Source organism: Phaenicophaeus curvirostris, chromosome 1 (assembly GCF_032191515.1).
Source record: "Phaenicophaeus curvirostris isolate KB17595 chromosome 1, BPBGC_Pcur_1.0, whole genome shotgun sequence".
NCBI lineage: Eukaryota > Metazoa > Chordata > Aves > Cuculiformes > Cuculidae > Phaenicophaeus > Phaenicophaeus curvirostris.
In genome coordinates, this window is record NC_091392.1 from 252,441 (window position 1) to 270,713 (window position 18,273).

The window sequence follows — 18,273 nt, forward strand, 5'->3', positions numbered from 1 at the left end:
GAGCAGGGCTCTGTGTGATACGGATCCAGATCCTGCTCTTGATAGGGTCAGGAAAATAAAAAAGTCGAAGCTGTTGCTGTCTGACGGGGAATTCCAAGGAAATCATTCCAGGAGTGAGTCTGCAAAAGGGTAGATGTCGCTGTAGCCAGCAGTGAAATGGAGTCATAGAATCATGAGGTCTCCCCTCAGCCTCCTCTTCTCCAGGCTAAACACCCCCAGGGCCCTCAGGCTTGGTCTCCAGCCCCTTCCCCAGCTTCGTTGCTCTCCTCCAGACGTGCTCCAACATCTCAAGGTCTTTCTTGGAGTGAGGGGCCCAGCACTGACCCCAGGATTCGAGGAGCGCTCTCCCCAGGGCCGAGGCCAGAGGGAGAAGAACCTCCCTGGCCCTGCTGGCCACGCCGGCTCTGCTCCAAGCCAAGATGCCCTTGGCCTTCTTGGCCCCCTGGGCCCTGCTGGCTCCTGTTCAACCAACCCCCCCAGGTCCTTCTCCTCCAGGCCCTTTCCAGCCAGCCTTCTCCTAGGCTGGAGCTGCCCAGGGTTCTTGTGCCCCAAGGGCAGGACCCGCCCTTTGGCCTCGTTAACCCTCATCCCGTTGGTCTCAGCCCATGGATCCAGCCTGTTCAGGTCCCTTTGGAGCCTCCCGACCCTCCAGCAGATCCAGCTCCCACCCAGCTCAGTGTCATCTCCAAACTTGCTCAGGGTGCCCTCGATGCCTTCATCCAGGTCATTGATAAAGACATTGACCCAGCACTGAGCCCTGGGGACCCCACTTGTCACTGGCCTCCAGCTGGAGTTAACTCCATCTCCCACCACTCTCTGTGTCCTCCAGCCAACCAGTTCTCCACCCAGGAGGGCGTGCGCCTCTCCAGGCCAGGATCATTGTCTTCCTGCTCGTTCCCTGTTTCCATCTGTTCCCCCCGGTTGCTTTTAATCGGGTTCAGCTCTCGCCACTTCTCTCCGAGCCGGCTGATTTCCACAGGCGAGAAGAGGGAGTTGTACGCGTTGGGCTCTCAACTGCAGGTTTCTGGATGAAAACAATGCAGGTTTTTGGATGAAAACAGTGCCTCTGTGGCCCCCAGCCCTGTGGGACCTCGCTCCTGGCTCCCTGCGCCGGGGACGTTTGCCGTGGACGTTGCCGGGTCGGTGTAGCTGCCTGAGATTAGATCTCGGCAGCGCTGCCTGCAGGTTTTGTGGCTCTACCTGCAGGTTTTGTGGCTCTACCTGCAGGTTTTGTGGCTCTACCTGCATCCCTCTGACGAGTGATTCATGCGCAGAGGTTTAAGCGGAGCTCTACGGGTTCCTGGAGGAACTTGGAGGAATTACCAGCCTCACGGGCTGCCAGCGAAGCCACTTGGAAGGCAGGGGAACCTCCCGTGGTGGAGCTCGCACGGTGCTTCCGCGTCACCGTTGGCATGTGAAGATCCAACCCGAGGAATTCTTCATGGCTCTGGGAAAGCCCTGGCTCCGGCAGGATTTCTGTGCACCTTTTCCTGAAGATTTTCCTGTGTGTAGGATTCTTTCCAGACAAAGCATGAGCTGAGCCCTGCCGTGATTTTCACGGAATCAGAGAATCACAGAATGGGTTGGGTTGGAAGGGACCTCAAAGCCCATCCAGTTCCAACCCTTCCTGCCATGAGCAGGGACACCTCCCACTGGATCAGGCTACCCAAGGCTCCATCCAACCTGGCCTTGAACCCCTCCAGGGATGGGGCAGCCACATTTTCCCTGGGAAACCTGTTCCAGAGCCTCCCCACCCTCAGCATGAAGAAATTCCTCCTTATGTCTAGTCTAACTCTGCTCCTCTCCAGTTTATCCCTGTTGTCCCATCACCCCAAGCCTTGGTGAACAGTCCCTCCCCAGCTTTCTTGGAGCCTCTTCAGGTACTGGAAGGTCGCTCTAAGGTCTCCTTCCTCCTCCTTCCTCCTCCTTCCTCCTCCTTCCTCCTCCTTCCTCCTCCTTCCTCCTCCTTCCTCCTCCTTCCTCCTCCTTCCTCCTCCTTCCTCCTCATCACTCATCTCCAAGTGCAACATTTGCACCTTGTAACCTCAGGCTCCCCTCTCTCTCCTTCCTCCTCTCCTCCTCCTCCTCCCTCCTCCTCCTCCCCTCCTCCTCCTCCCTCCTCCTCCTTCCTCCTCCTCCTTCCTCCTCCTCCTTCCTCCTCCTCCTCCTTCCTCCTCCTCCTTCCTCCTCCTCCTTCCTCCTCCTCCTCCTTCCTCCTCCTTCCTCCTCCTTCCTCCTCCTCCTCCTCCTTCCTCCTCCTTCCTCCTCCTTCCTCCTCCTTCCTCTCCTCCTCCTCCTCCTCCTCCTCCTCCCTCCTCCTCCTCCCTCCTCCTCCTTCCTCCTCCTCCTTCCTCCTCCTCCTCCTCCTCCTCCTCCTCCTCCTCCCTCCTCCTCCTCCCTCCTCCTCCTCCCTCCTCCTCCTCCCTCCTCCTCCTCCTCCCTTCCTCCTCCTCCTCCCTCCTCCTTCCTCCTCTTTCCTCCTCCTCCTCCTTCCTCCTCCTTCCTCCTCACTCATCTCCAAGTGCAACATTTGCACGTTTTAACCTCAGGCTCTCCTCTCCTTCCTCTTCCTCCTCCTTCCTCCTCTTCCTCCTCCTCCTCCTCTGGCTGCCTTGCAGAACCCCCCCCGAAAAGACACTTGGAGAACTTGGAGACTGTTCTTAACTCTGGAACTTCAGATCAGCAGCAAGCAGCCCAGAACACGCGCTGCTGGGACGTTCCTGAGCTTCCCCAGGAGTCAACGTCACACCTCAAGTTCTCTGTTCCTGCTCTAGCCGTGATTCCATGGCAATTAACCAAATAAATGTCTGCGTGATCGTTAAATTAGTCAGAACCACAGGGATTTGTGCGGTTGCCGGGGGCAGGGATGGTGCTGGCAGAGCAGGGTGTCCTCTCCTGTGGTGCTTCCGAAAAGCATCCCGTCGCACGTCTCCGTCTCGAAGCCTCGGTCTCCGCTTCGCCGCTGGGAGAATTTCGCTCCTGGGGTTTTGTAGCTTTTGTTTTCCAGAGGAGCTTTAAGTGAAGGCTAATCAGTGTGATTTCTTAATTCTCCGCGTGGCTCGCTCCCTCAAGCTGATGAGATGACCTTGCTAAGGGGCCGGTGGGGAACTGCTGGAGCGAGGCGAGCTCTCTCGGTGAACTTCCCAGCGCTCTGGAACGCTGCCACCCTGGCTATTTATAGCCTGGTCGGAAAACCAAGCGCTGAGGAGAGCTCCGGATTTCAGAACCCGAGGACTCGCGCTGACCTGAGGCGGAGTCGCTGCCTGGGAGCTGCCAAGCTCTGAGGAGCAGGGCTCTGTTTTCCAAGCCTTTCAGTCCTAGTTCCTTCCTCATCTGCTGATCTAAAGCCACCCAAGCCGGCCGCGTCACAGGGTGGAGACGTGGGGCTGGAGAACCTCTGGAGGTTCTACAAGGCCGAGGGCAACGTCCTACACATGAGTCAGGGCAATCCGCAGTTTCAGTCCAGGCTGGGGATGGTGTGATGGGAGCAGCTTGAGGAGAAGGACTTGGGGTGATGGGGGAGGAGAAGCTCCACAGGAGCCACAAGGTGCGCTCGCAGCCCAGAAACCCCCCGTGTCCTGGGCTGCATCCAGAGACCGTGGCCAGCAGGGAGGGAGGGGATTGTCCCCTCTGCTCCTCTCGGGGAGACCTCAGCTGGAGGGTTGGGGCCAGGGCTGGAATCCTCAGCAGGAGAAGGAGATGGAGCTGTTGGAACGGGGCCAGAGGAGGCTCCAAGGATGATGCGAGGGCTGGAGAACCTCCCGTCCGAGGACACAAGGAGAGAGTTGGGGTTGTTGAGCCTGGAGAGGAGAAGGCTCCGAGGAGACCGTAGAGAGACCTTCCAGCACCTGAAGGGGCTCCAGGAAAGCTGGGGAGGGACTTTTCCCAAAGGCTTGTGGTGATAGGATGAGGGGGAACAACTTTAAATTGGGATGGGGAAGATTTAGATCAGACATTAGGAAGAAATTCGTCATGATGAAGGTGGGGAGGCCCTGGCCCAGGTTTCCCAGGGAAGCTGTGGCTGCCCCATCCTTGGAGGTGTTGAAGGCCAGGTTGGATGGGGCTTTGAGCAGCCTGATCCAGTGGGAGGTGTCCCTGCCCATGGCTGGGGGGTTGGAACTGGATGAACTTTGCGGTCCTCTCCAACCCAACCCATTTTGTGATTCTAAAACCACAAAATCCACAACTTTCTACATTGGACATAATTTTGGGTGATGTTTAAACGTGTATTTAGGTGCAGAATTTAATATTTACTCTTTCTAGGCTTGAGCTTGATGAGTAAGTTATAGTTTAATGTCATTTCAAGTAGCTTTGGCAAAGTCCTCTCCTGCCGGCTTTACAGAAAACAGACATTTGCCCTCAGCCATCGGTACAGAACAGGTACCAGGTGGGTTGTGGAGCTGTTGGTGCAGTGAGGCTCTGCAAAGGGATCTGAACAGGCTGGACCCACGGGCTGAGACCAACGGGATGAGGGTTAACGAGGCCAAAGGGCGGGTCCTGCCCTTGGGGCACAACAACCCTGGGCAGCTCCAGCCTAGGAGAAGGCTGGCTGGAAAGGGCCTGGAGGAGAAGGACCTGGGGGGGTTGGTTGGACAGGAGCCAGCAGGGGCCCAGGGGGCCAAGAAGGCCAAGGGCATCTTGGCTTGGAGCAGAGCCGGCGTGGCCAGCAGGGCCAGGGAGGTTCTTCTCCCTCTGGCCTCGGCCCTGGGGAGACCGCTCCTCGAATCCTGGGGTCAGTGCTGGGCCCCTCCCCACAAGAAAGACCTTGAGATGTTGGAGCACGTCTGGAGAAGAGCAACGAAGCTGGGGAAGGGGCTGGAGAAGAAGCCTGAGGGCCCTGGGGGTGTTTAGGCTGGAGAAGAGGAGGCTGAGGGGAGACCTCGTTGCTCTCTCCAACTCCCTGAGAGGGTTCTCAGGCCCAGGGAGGGGGTTGAGTCCCCTTCCCTGGAGGGGTTTAAGGGCCGGGTGGCCGAGGTGCTGAGGGACATTGTTTAGTGTTTGGTAGGAATGGTTGGACTCGATGATCCTGTGGGTCTCTTCCAACCTGGTGATTCTATGATTCTATATTGACTGCCAAGTTAAAATCCCAATAAAATATGAGCTGGTCGGTCCATCCCCACCTCCGCTGGGATCAACACAAGTTCTGCAGTGGCTCAGCTTGCTGAAGTGGGGGATGCACCTTCTGTAGGACGCATTAATTTGGGAAAAACAAGGTGTTTGTTGCATGGAAATGGTGTTTATGGATTGATGCAGAACTCATGGGGAGCAGTGTTTGACTCCTTGGCTCTTGTCTCTCTGCAGCTGGTATATCCTTATGAGTCCAGGCTAACGGAGAAAGAGGTGAGGACTTCTTTTTTGACTCCTATTTTAGAGCCACTCAACAGCCGGGAAGGAGGTTTTCTTACTGTGTGGTTTTCTTCGTTGCAGAAAACGAGTATCTGCTACTTATCCTTTCCTGACTCCTACTCAGGTAGGTCTCACCTGCTGGCCCTGCCTGTTTGTTGCTGTTAAATGGAGAAATGGGGCTGTGAGAACCCCTTGAGGTTCTACAAGATCAAGTGCAAGGTCCTGCACCTGGGTCGGGGTAATCCCTGATTTCAGTACACGATGGAGGATGATGTGATTTGAGAGTAGCCCTGAGGAGAAGGACTTGGGGTGCTGGTCAATGAGAAGCTCAACATGAGCCGGCAACGTGCACTCGCAGACCAGGAGGCCACCCATGTCCTGGGCTGCATCCAAAGAACGTGGCCAGCAGGGAGGGAGGGGATTGTCCCCTCTGTTCTTCTCTGGTCTGGGATTAAGGCTTCTTGGAGGTTTTTCAGCAGGGTGGATGGGAAGAGGTGCCTGGAGCTCAGGGTAGAAGATACTGGCCGATGTCTCTGTGTTTCCTTGGCAGGGATTAGCTTAATCACAGAATCATGGACTCATTTAGGTTGGAAAAGACCTTTAAAACCATTAAGTCCGGCTGTAAACCCAGCACTGCCAACCCCACCGTTAAACCATAGAATCATAGAATCATAGAATCACCAGGTTGGAAGAGACCCACTGGATCATCAAGTCCAACCATTCCTATCACTAAACCATGTCCCTAAGCACCACATCCACGTGACTTTTAAACCCCTCCAGGGATTGTCACTCCATCACTGCCCCAGGCAGCTTCTCCCAGTGCCTGCGGCCCTTTCCACGAAGGAATTTTTCCTATTAGCCAGCCTAAACGTCCCCTGGTGCAACCTGAGGCCATTAATGACACCAGTTCTTGTGTTCTGCTGCGTGTTCTTCCTGTCTCACACTGGGATTTGAGGTTTTTTTTTTATGCTGCTACTCTCCACTTCATTTTCAGGTTTTCAACTCCTTGCTCCTCAGCATCCGTGTTTATGTCAGCGTTTCAGATTCGCCCGTTTCCACCTTTCTCTTTACCGAAACTTCTTCCTGAGCCTTTTGTGATCTTCTCTGTCTCAGGTGGCCTGGGGGACACCCAGTTTAGCTTCCGCCTTCGTCAGTCCCGGGGACAGCGGAGCACTCAGTACGAGGATGATGGCGAATACAACAGAGAAGCGCCTCTAACGCTCCAGGTCCGTTGTGTTACTGCTTAAAAGCCAAATGTAGTTCTGATTTATTTTCTATGCACAAAATATTCATTTTCTCTGGCCACAGGAAGAGTCAGAATCGTAGAATCACTTGGTTGGAAAAGACCTTTGAGATCATCAAGTCCAACCATCCCTACCCACCACTAAACCAGATTCCCTGAGCTCCTCATCTCCTTGTCTTTTAAACCCCTCCATGGATGGAGACTCCACCACCTCCCTGGGCAGCCTCGGACAGGGCCTGAGAACCCTTTTGGTGAAGAAATTTTTCCTGCTGTCCAGCCTGAACCTGCCCTGGTGGAACTTGAGGCCATTCCCTTTTGTCCTATCACCTGTCACTTGGAAGAAGAGGCCAGCACCCACCTCTCTACAACCTTTCAGATAGTTGTAGACTGAAGAGGAGAAAGTATTCAGCCCAGGATGGGACTTGGAGCAACCTGATCCAGTGGGAGGGGGGTTGGAACTGGATGGGCTTTGAGGTCCCTTCCAACCCAACCCATTCCTTGATTCCATGACTCTGAGTGATCAGTGAAGAATCCAGAGTCCCTGGATTCTGTTGTGTAAAAATAATATCTGAGAAGACAAAGGTGCCTGCAGCTGTGGGGCCTGTGGGGCTTCAGAAAATGATGTTAAGGATGGTTTTTGCGTTGGGCGCTGGTAACTGTCCTTCCTCCTGGATGTCTGTGGGAACTAAGAATGTGGAACGTGTTTGGGATGATTGCTGGGGATTTGTACGGCATCTGTCTCTTTTCCTGGATGCTGTGGTGGAAGCAACATGCAGCTTTGGTCTTCATCCTGGGCTGGAGCGCCTCCCATCTCAGGACAGGGTGAGAGAGTTGGGCTGGTTCAGCCTTTGAGAAGAGAAGGATCCAAGGAGACCTTAGAGCAGCTTCCAGTACCTGAAGGGGCTCCAGGAAAGCTGAGGAGGGACTTGTTCACAAAGGCTTGTGGGGATGGGACGAGGAGCAAAGGGGATAAACTGGAAAGGGGTGGATTTAAACTGGACATGAGGAGGAATTTCTTCATGATGAAGGTTTGGAGGCCCTGGAACAGGTTTCCCAGAGAAGCTGTGGCTGCCCCATCCCTGGAGGGGTTCAAGGCCAGGTTGGATGAGGCTTTGATCACCCTGATCCAGCGAGAGGTGTCCCTGCCCTTGGCAGAGGGGTTGGAACCGGATGATCTTCAAGGTCCCTTCCAACTCAAGCTATTCCATGATTCCTCTCTCTTCCTATTTGGTCAAACCTCCCAGTTTGCGGAGCGTGGGTGACTGGTGAAGGGGAGCCGGGGGGAGAGGCTGGTGATCGGACCCTAACAGCTTTTTCCGTGTCTCTCACAGTGGGAATCGGCTCATTACTTCGGCTACGTGTACTTCAGGCAGGTCAAGGACAGCTCCATGAAGAGAGGTTATTTTCAGAAGGTGAGTACTGCAACCAGAGCGCTTGCTGCCCCCAAATGCTTCATGGCTATAAACCAGAACCTTTCCAGAGCTGGAAAACAACACCGCGTCCTACGTGACCCCCACGGCGTTTCTGCAGGAAACACCAAAGGTTGGAGAGAAGAGGAATATGTGGAAAACGTAATTCCAAACAAATTGGATGCGGTTGGCTTGCGTTAATCACCCGAGCGGTGACGTGCTCTCTGAATCGTGGGATGCTGGAGTAGCAGATGTTTGCTTCAACCTCTGCTTTGGTGTTGCAGGCAGCGAGAGGATACGCTGGGTTATTGCTGCCTGCGCTGGTTACACCTCAGCCCTCTCTCATTACTGTTTTCATCTTCGAATCCTAGAATCATTAAGGTTCAGAAGGACCTCCACGCTTATCCAGTCCAACCCCACTGTGCTGACTAAACTAAGGCCCAAAGTGCCACGGCCACGTGGTTTTTGAACCCCTCTGGGAATGGGAACTCCACCACTGCCCTGGGTGGCCTCTGTCAGGTCTTCATTGCTCTTTCAGTAAAGAAATTTTTCCCCGATATCCCATCTAACCCTCCCCTGGTGCAACTTGAGGCCGTTCATAGAATGGTTCGGGTTAGAAGGGACCTTAAAGCCCATCCAGTTCCGACCCCCCTGCCATGGGCAGGGACACCTCGCACTGGATCAAGCGGCCCAAGGGCCCATCCAACCTGGCCTTGAACACCTCCAGGGATGGGGCAGCCACAGCTTCCCTGGGCAACTGGAGCCAGTTCCTCATCATCCTCATGAGGAAGAAATTCTTCCTCCTGTCCAGTCTAACTCTGCCCCTCTCCAGTTTATCCCCATTGCCCCTCGTCCCATCCCCACAAGCCTTTGTGAACAGCCCCTCCCCAGCTTTCCTGGAGCCCCTTCAGGTTCTGGAAGGTCTCTCTAAGGTCTCCTCGGAGCCTTCTCTTCTCCACAACCCCAACTCTCTCAGCCTGTCCTCGGACGGGAGGTTCTCCAGCCCTCGCATCATCCTTGGAGCCTCCTCTGGACCCATTCCAAGAGCTCCCTCTCCTTCTTCTGCTGAGGATTCCAGAGAGAAGCCACCAGCTGGGCTTATTCCTTAAACAAAAACCTCCTTGCCTTTGTGTTCACCCAGGCCTTCCCAAAGCTCAACGACTGAGCATCTAGCAAGAATTCCACCCCTAAAAGTGCCGCTTCTTGTTCTTGATGATGTATTTTTTCAGTACAGCCCTCTCGTACACAGTGTAAACAGAAGCTGTGCCAGAAATTATCATATCAGGGTGTCTCTGACTCTTAAATGTCCCTTTTCTTTCAGTCTCTGGTGCTGGTGTCACGCCTTCCGTATGTGAATTTGTTCCAGTCGCTGCTGCAGCTGATCGCTCCGGAATACTTCGACAAGCTGGAGCCGTGCTTGGAGGCCGGTGAGCAGTCGGATTCGGGAGGAGAGAGCTTGCACGTTGAGATCTTGCAGAGATTTTATCAGGAGGCTCCTGAAGGACGGCTGAAATGTTCCAAATTAATTCATTCTGGAACAAATTTTGGCTGGGAAGAACTTTCACCCAAGTGGTTGGCTTGGCAAACCCTTGAACCACAGGAAAGGCTGCGTGAATAGCAAATGTTTGACAGCCTGAATGGGTGATGCTCTCAGCTTTGTATAAAGTTTATTCCTAGAGAGGGGAAAAAACTGTGAATCCTATATATCTATCTAGGTCTGGTGTCTGACTTGAGCTTCACAGGATCACTAGGTTGAAAAGACCCACCGGATCATCGAGCCCAACCACCCCCATCAATCACTAACCCATGTCCCTCAGCACCTTGGCCACCCGGCCCTTAAACCCCTCCAGGGAAGGGGACTCAACCCCCTCCCTGGGCAGCCTCGGACAGGGACCAATCACCCTTCCTGGGAAATATTTCCTCCTGATGTCCAGCCTGAGCCTCCCCTGGTGGAGCTTGAGGCCATTCCCTCTCGTCCTGTCCCCTGGCCCTTGGGAGAAGAGCCCAGCTCCCTCCTCTCCACAACCTCCTCTCAGGGAGTTGGAGAGAGCAATGAGGTCTCCCCTCAGCCTCCTCTTCTCCAGCCTAAACACCCCCAGGGCCCTCAGGCTTCTTCTCCAGCCCCTTCCCCAGCTCCGTTGCTCTTCTCTGCACTCGCTCCAGAGCTTCAACATCCTTCTGGTGGGGAGGGGCCCAGCACTGACCCCAGGATTCGAGGAGCGGTCTCCCCAGGGCCGAGGCCAGAGGGAGAAGAACCTCCCTGGCCCTGCTGGCCACGCCGGCTCTGATCCAAGCCAAGATGCCCTTGGCCTTCTTGGCCCCCTGGGCCCCTGCTGGCTCCTGTTCAACCAACCCCCCCAGGTCCTTCTCCTCCAGGCACTTTCCAGCCAGCCTTCTCCTAGGCTGGAGCTGCCCAGGGTTGTTGTGCCCCAAGGGCAGGACCCGCCATTTGGCCTCGTTAACCCTCATCCCGTTGGTCTCAGCCCATGGATCCAGCCTGTTCAGGTCCCTTTGGAGCCTCCCGACCCTCCAGCAGATCCAGCTCCCACCCAGCTTAGTGTCACCCGCAAACTCACTAAGGGTGCGCTCAGAGCCTTCATCCAGGTCACTGATAAAGACATTGACCAGGGCTGGACCCAGCACTCACACGACTCTCTGTCATGTGTGTTTGTAAGTAGGGAGGCACGGATCGAGTGAGTACGATGGGCAGAACTGAGAGGAGGGGCCGAATTAGCTGCGCTGACCTTCCGATTCCCCTCTTTTCTGTACCCCTGTCCCTGCAGTGTGCAACGAGATCGATCAGTGGCCGCCTCCTGTGCCAGGACAGACCCTGAACCTGCCGGTGATGGGAGTCGTCATTCAGGTACTCGTTGCCGATGATCTGTACTCGGCACCGGGCTGAGGCGAGCTGGACAGCGCAACGCGTCCATCCTTTCCTTCTGAATGTGAAGTTTGCTGTTTAATCTAGAGTTTTTCCCTTTGTTTTTGACCTCTCTACGGTTTGAATGGATAATTGGGGAAGCTTTCTCATGTGGAAGGTTATTAGGGACGAAAGTAAAGCGTGTGTGCAGGCAAATTGATTCTGTCTCCCTGGATAATGTCAGTCCTTATTTGTTTTCTAGGTGAGGATCCCATCGAGGGTGGATAAGCCCGGATCGAGCCCGGTGAAGCAGTTCAATCAAGAGGTGAGCTAAGTTGTGACATGACACAAGCCAGCGATGAGCAGAATCTTGGCAACTAATACAGGAGGAGGGAGAAGAACTGGAACTCTTCTACCCTCAGCCTGTTTGAAACCACTTTAGCCTGGGATTAACGTGATTTCAGCTGCCCATCTGGTTCAAACAGCACCTGCCATGCCTGTGTCTTTCAAAACAGGCCTCTCTGTGCAGAGTTTGGGTGCTTCAAGCTTTGCGTGTCCATTGTTCTCACAGTTTTTATTCTCCTTTGCCTTTCCTGAGAATTCCTGCGTAGGCAGGTCTCCGCGCGCCCCTGCCTCAGCCTGCTGGGCTGTTTCGCAGCGTTTGCCTGTCTGAGCATCTTTGCTGCTTTGATTCCGCTTCCATTTTGATTCTTGTTCATTTGATCTTTGCCCTGTTTCTTTCCTTTGAATCGAGATCTCGTCTTTCGCAGCTTTTGGTACCCACCTGGCCAACCCTTCCTGTCTCTGTCTCTATCTTCTGCTCTGCTTTGCGCCAGAGGGAGCTCTAGAAGATAAAGGAGCAGGCACAGGAAGGATTTCACACCTGGGAACGAGGGATTCTTGGCTGTCTTCTAACAAAGGGAATTCATTTGGACCTTGGATGCTCAATCCAGATCTGGTCCTGGCTCCTACCTCCGAGCATTAACCTCGTTCTCTTCTTTTTGTGCTTGTTGTAGTGGGAGCTGCTGTGTGACTGGTGTCACTTTGGATGGTGCTGCAGTCGGGATGCTTCCATTTACTAACAGTTTTGGGTTGTTTTATTTGTTTTCCCTTCTTCATTTAGAATCTGTTACCAGCCCCTCTGGTTCTCCCCAGTATCCATGAACTGGATCTTTTCAGGTGAGAGCAACCCTCTCCTCTCCATCTGCTTTCCCTCTCCCTGCTCAGAATAGCCTGTAAATCATAGGGATGACGAGGAATCACAAATTACTGAGTTTTATTTAGAATACTAGGCTTGTGGAGCTTGTGTGGTGTTTAAACCTGTGTGCGCTGCCCCTAACACAAACCCTGTGCCCTGGTTTCTTTTCCTGACCTCAGCTTAAGCTCTGAAGCGTTGACATTGCATGCTTGAACCAAGCTTTTGGGTGTTGTGGGCGCTGTTCTAATGGCTGTGAATACGCTGGAATCCACACACAATTTACTAATGAAAACACGCCGAGAGCACTATGACCAGCAGGTTGCTTTACAGCACTTAAAGCGTTTCCTTTAAACGTGGAAATTGGTTAAAGACGCGTGGCGTTCTGTTGTGGAGTATGAAGAATCAGTCCTAGAATCGTAGAATGTTTTGGGTTGGTAGGGACCTCAAACATCATCCAGTTCCAACCAAAGTGGCAGGGATAAAGTGGCCCGAGGCCAACCTGGCCTTGAACATCTCCAGGGATGGGGCAGCCACAGCTTCCCTGGGCAACCTGGGCAAGGTTTCCTCATGGTGAAGAAATTCTTCCTTCTATCAAGCCTCAATCTGCCCCTCTCCAGTTTATCCCCATTGTCCCTCGTCCTGTCTCTCCAAGCCTTTGGGAACAGCCCCTCCCCAGCACTCCTGGAGCCCCTTCAGGTACTGGAAGGTCATGATAAGATCTCCTCGGAGCCTTCTCCTCTCCAGGCTGAACAACCCCAACTCTCCCAGCCTGGCCTCGGACGGGAGGTTCTCCAGCCCTCACATCATCCTTGGAGCCTCCTCTGGCCCCTTTCCAACAGCTCCATTTCCTTCTTCTGGTGAAGATTCCAGACCTGGACCCAATCCTCCAGCTGAGGTCTCACCAGAGAAGAATAGAGGAGCAGAGGGGACAATCCCTTCCCTCCCTGCTGGCCACGTTCTCTGGATGCAGCCCAGGACACGGTTGGTGTCTGGGCTGCAAGCGAACATTGTGGCTCCTGTGGAGCTTCTCCTCCCCCAGCCCCCCAAGTCCTTCCCCTCAGGGCTGCTCCCATCACATCATCCCCAGCCCGGACTGAACCTGTGGATTGTCCCGACCCAGGTGTAGGACGTTGCCCTTGGCCTTGTTGACCCTCCTGAGGTTCTCCCAGCCCCACTTCTCCAGCTTGTCCAGGTCCCCCTGGATCCATCCCATCCTTTTGGCCTGACAACTGCCCCACCCAGCTTGGTGCCATCTGCAAACTTGCCGAGGGTGCCCTCGATCTCGCTGTCCATGTCATCAATGAAGATATTAATCAGTGCTGGTCCCAGTACGGACCTCTGAGGGACACCACTTGTCACAAAAAGATTTCCTAGATTTCAGATTTCCAGAGAGGAGCAAGTAGCTCTTCTCCCAAGCAACAAGGGGTGGGATGAGAGGAAACAGCCTCAAGTTGCGCCGGAGAGGTTTAGATTGGATTAGAGGACAGATTTCTTTACGGAAGGAGTGGTGGAGGCCCAGGACAGCGGTGGAGGCGCCGTCCCTGGAGGGATTTAACGAACACGTGGCCCTTCTTGACGTGATTTAGTCGGCACGGCGGTGTTGGGCTCGTGGTTGGGCTGGGTGATCTTTGAGATCTTTTCCAACCTTAATGATTCTCTGATTCTAAGCGCATCTGGGTAGGCTTTTGTGCAATAACTGTCTCCGGGCTTTTCTGAATGACGTTTCTAAACTTGACTTGTCCTCCTTCTCTTCGCTGGCAGGTGTTTCCAGCCAGTGCTTATTCACATCCAGATGCTGTGGGAGCTGATGTTACTGGGAGAGCCGATTGTTGTCATGGCACCGTCCCCAACGGTTTCCTCGGAAATGGTTCTGGCGCTTACCAGGTAACACCCTCCAGTTCTGGGATGCAGGGAGCTAAAGAAATGAATTCCAGCAGGTTTTCTTTCTCAGATCCGCTCTTAGGAGGAGCGGCTGAGGGAACTGGGGTTGTTTAGGAGAAGAAGACACTGAGGGGAGACCTTAGTGCTCTCTACAACTACCTAAAAGGTGGTCGTGGAGAGGTGGGTATTGGTTTCTTCTCCCAATGATGAGTGATAGGGCAAGAGGGAATGACCTTAAGCTGGGTCAGGGGAGGTTTATGTTGGATATTAGGAAGAATTTCTTCACAGAAAGGGTTTTCAAGGCCTGGCAGAGGCTGCCCAGGGAGGTGGTGGAGTCCCCTTCCCTGGAGGTATTTAAAAAGCAGGGAGCTGAGGTGCTCGGGGATACGATTTGGTACTGGACAGGTACGGTTGGAGCTGATGATCTCAGAGCTCTTCTCCAATCTTATGATTCTATGACATCCTAGGAAGTAACGTTCTCCTGTGAAGAGGAGGAGGCCCAGAGAAGTGGTGGCTGCCCCATCCCTGGAGGGGTTCAAGGCCAGGTTGGATGGGGCTTGGAGCCCCTGATCCAGTGGGAGGTGTCCCTGCCCGTGGCAGGAGGGTTGGAACTGGATGGGCTTCAAGGTCCCTTCCAACCCAAACGGTTGTATGATTCTGTGCTACGGTGGGGGAGATGTTGCTTGGCCTCCTGCGGTTGTGTCAAAACCATCGGGCTGACCACGTGCAAGGAGGGCTGTGGCCGAGCTGCAGAGCTGGATGGATATGGAATATGAATTGGTGGAATATGAGTTTATCTCAGCAGGGAAGAGTAGGAGGGCGTCTTCCATTTTGGGAGACCCAACGGTGCGTAGCCCTGAGGAGCTCTGTCTCCCCAGCTTTGACCTCTGAAAAAAAAAACCCTGAATCTCTTCCGGGGTGTTCCCTCTGGCAGAACAAAGCCACAGGCACAGGACAGAAACCTGATGGAAACCACCTTTGTCCTTCTGTGAGGTTTTGAAAGTGGCTCCTCTGTCTGTGTTGCAGCTGCCTTGCTCCTCTGCGGTACTGCTGCGACTACCGCCCCTACTTCACCATCCATGACAGTGAGTTTAAGGAGTACACCACCAGGACACAAGCTCCGTAAGTACCAGGAGACCCTTGCCACCTGCTTGCCACCTTCTGTGTGAAGAAGCCTGCTGGGTGAGGGAAAGGCTGGGGATGGATCGTCTTGGACTTCAGTAGAGCCTTTGACACAGTTTCTCCCAGCGTTCTGCTACAGAAACTGTCACCTCTGGGCTGGACAGGAGAACGAGCTCCTGGGTGGAAAACTGGTTGGCTGGAGGGTCCAGAGAGTGGTGGGAGATGGAGTTAACTCCAGCTGGAGGCCAGTGACAAGTGGTGTCCCCAGGGCTCCGTGCTGGGTCCAGCCCTGGTCAATGTCTTTATCAATGACCTGGATGAGGGCATCGAGTGCACCCTGAGCAAGTTTGGAGATAACACTAAGCTGGGTAGAAGTGTGGATCTGCTGGAGGGTTGGGAGGCTCCAAAGGGATCTGAACAGGCTGGATCCATGGGCTGAGACCAACGGGATGAGGGTTAACGAGGCCAAAGGGCGGGTCCTGCCCTTGGGGCACAACAACCCTGGGCAGCTCCAGCCTAGGAGAAGGCTGGCTGGAAAGGGCCTGGAGGAGAAGGACCTGGGGGGGTTGGTTGACCAGGAGCCAGCAGGGGCCCAGGGGGCCAAGAAGGCCAAGGGCATCTTGGCTTGGAGCAGAGCCGGCATGGCCAGCAGGGCCAGGGAGGTTCTGGGCCCCTCCCCACCAGAAGGATGTTGAGGCTCTGGAGCGAGTGCAGAGAAGAGCAACGAAGCTGGGGAAGGGGCTGGAGAAGAAGCCTGAGGGCCCTGGGGGTGTTTAACCTGGAGAAGAGGAGGCTGAGGGGAGACCTCATTGCTCTCTGCAACTCCCTGAGAGGAGGTTGTGGAGAGGAGGGAGCTGGGCTCTTCTCCCAAGGGCCAGGGGACAGGACGAGAGGGAAAGGCCTCAAGCTCCACCAGGGGAGGCTCAGGCTGGACATCAGGATGAAATATTTCCTGGAAAGGGTGATTGGTCCCTGTCCGAGGCTGCCCAGGGAGGGGGTTGAGTCCCCTTCCCTGGAGGGGTTTAAGGGCCGGGTGGCCGAGGTGCTGAGGGACATGGGTTAGTGATTGATGGGGATGGTTGGACTCGATGATCCGGTGGGTCCTTTCCAACGTGGTGATTCTCTGATTCTAAGAAAACTCCCAGGTTAGCATTGTTCTGCTTTTTGTTCTCCTTCTTTTTAGGCCAAACATTGTTGTAGGAGTCACAAACCCTTTCTTTATCAAAACTCTCCAGCACTGGCCGCACATTCTCCGGGTTGGGGAGCTCAGAATGTCAGGTAAGGCTCGAACCAAATTCCTGTTGTGCTGGTCGACCTTGTTTAGAGCTAACAGTGCAGTGTAGCCACCGTTTTACGTCTTCATTCCAGTGAGAGCTGTGAAACCAAAGGGAATTCTAGACTTGGACTCAGGTGATGAGCAGGAAGAGCTCACAAAGCGGTGAAGAGGTTATCTTGCTGTGGTGTTTTTCTGAAGCTTTAGGAAAAGGATAAATCCTTCCTTCTGTGTGCAGAGAAGAGCAACGGAGCTGGGGAAGGGGCTGGAGAACGAGGGTTCTGGGAACAGCTGAGGGACCTGGGGGTGTTTAGGCTGGAGACGACGAGGCTGAAGGGAGACCTCATGGCTCTCTGCAGCTCTTGGAGAGGAGGTCGGAGCGAGGCTGGGATCGGACTCTTCTCCCAGGGAACAAGGGATAGGAGAGGAGGAAACAGCCTTAAGTTGTGTTAGGTGAGGTCTAGATTGGATATGGGGGAAGATTTCTTTATGAAAAGAGTGGTGAAGCCCTGGCAGAGGCTTCCCTGGGCAGTGGTGGAGTCTCCATCCCTGGAGGGGTTCCAACACCATGTAGCCATCTGATGTCTTTCCCCAGGAGATCTTCCCAAGCAAGTCAAGGTGAAAAAACCAGCGAAACTAAAAACTCTAGACACGAAACCAGGTAAGGCCTTTTCTCGGACGTCATTTAATTTTATTTCAAATTGCATGTAACGAGGAATGTAAGCTTTGTAGGCATGTGAACGTCGCACGTGTTATTCTCCCCCTCCCTCACGTGGAGTCCTGTGTCCAGTTCTGGAGTCCTCAGCACAGGAATCTGTTAGAGCAGGTTCAGAGGAGGCCACAGAGATGATCCAAGGGCTGGAGAACCTCCCGGATGAGGACAGGCTGAGAGAGTTGGGGTTGTCCAGTCTGGAGAAGAGAAGGCTCCAGGGAGACCTTAGAGCAGCTTCCAGTGTGGAAAGGGGCTCCAGGAAAGCTGAGAAGGGGCTGTTGATCAGGGAGGGCTGGGACACGATGAGGGGGGATGGTTTTAAGCTGAAAGAGAGGAGATTGAGATGAGATCTTAGGAAGAAATGTTTTTCTATGAGGGTGGGGAGGCCCTGGCCCAGGTTGCCCAGAGCAGGGGTCGCTGCCCCATCCCTGGAGGGGTCCAAGGCCAGGTTGGATGGGGCTTGGAGCCCCTGATCCAGTGGGAGGTGTCCCTGCCCATGGGAGAGGGTTGGAACTGGATGATCTTCAAGATCCTTTCCAACCCAAACCATTCTATGATTCTGTGTTCACCTCTGGCCCCACTCTAAGCTGCCTCCGGTGAGTTATCTCACCATCAGCGTAGCATGAGGAGGTCCTTGCGAGTCCTTGAGATAGTTCCGTGTCCTTTAATCCTGCTGTGAGTACTGGTTCCATTAGCAATTTCATAATTGTTTTAATTACCCCCGCCCCCTCCCAGCAGGCGGGATCCGTGCTGAGGATTCCAGTTCTCTTTTCCCTGCACTTTATAACGGAGCCTCCTCTAGATCCGTGGCCAGGAATTTGTTCCTAACTTCTGGATTTGCCTGGTTTTGTCTTTTTTTCTTCAACCTAGGAATCTACACCTCTTATAAAACCTTCCTGCACAAAGACAAAACCCTGATAAAAAGATTACTAAAGGTAAGCTCTTCCCACTCCTACGTCTTGAAGGTTGTTGTGGGACAGCCGTGCGCCTGGGACACGGCGACCCTGGTTGTCCACGCGGACTGTGGGGAGCAAGAGGCTGGAGAGAAGCCCTGCAGAGAGGGATCTGGGGGTTCTGCTCAACTGCTGGGTGCAGTTTTTGGTGCCCCAGGATACAAAAGATCTAAAGCTCCTGGAGAATGTCCAGAGGAGGCCACAAAGTTGGTTGAGGGTTTAGAGGGAAAGATGGATGAGGAGCAACTGAAGCCATCTGGTCTCTTCAGCCTGGAG

General features: G+C 54.2%; 1 protein-coding gene across 2 annotated transcripts in view; it reads left to right on the forward strand.

Moving 5' to 3' along the window:
- Nucleotides 1–18,273, forward strand: part of DENND6B (DENN domain containing 6B) — a 29,956-nt gene that overhangs the window by 1,941 nt on the left and 9,742 nt on the right. For both annotated transcript variants that reach the window (XM_069862534.1, XM_069862618.1), the window contains exons 2-14: nucleotides 5,302–5,340; nucleotides 5,428–5,470; nucleotides 6,460–6,572; nucleotides 7,921–8,001; nucleotides 9,320–9,425; nucleotides 10,782–10,861; nucleotides 11,121–11,183; nucleotides 11,982–12,037; nucleotides 13,818–13,940; nucleotides 14,964–15,059; nucleotides 16,243–16,337; nucleotides 16,928–16,993; nucleotides 17,915–17,979. In XM_069862534.1, coding sequence (XP_069718635.1) covers nucleotides 5,302–5,340; nucleotides 5,428–5,470; nucleotides 6,460–6,572; nucleotides 7,921–8,001; nucleotides 9,320–9,425; nucleotides 10,782–10,861; nucleotides 11,121–11,183; nucleotides 11,982–12,037; nucleotides 13,818–13,940; nucleotides 14,964–15,059; nucleotides 16,243–16,337; nucleotides 16,928–16,993; nucleotides 17,915–17,979 — 1,026 coding nt within the window. The remainder of the gene's footprint in view (nucleotides 1–5,301; nucleotides 5,341–5,427; nucleotides 5,471–6,459; nucleotides 6,573–7,920; nucleotides 8,002–9,319; nucleotides 9,426–10,781; nucleotides 10,862–11,120; nucleotides 11,184–11,981; nucleotides 12,038–13,817; nucleotides 13,941–14,963; nucleotides 15,060–16,242; nucleotides 16,338–16,927; nucleotides 16,994–17,914; nucleotides 17,980–18,273) is intronic.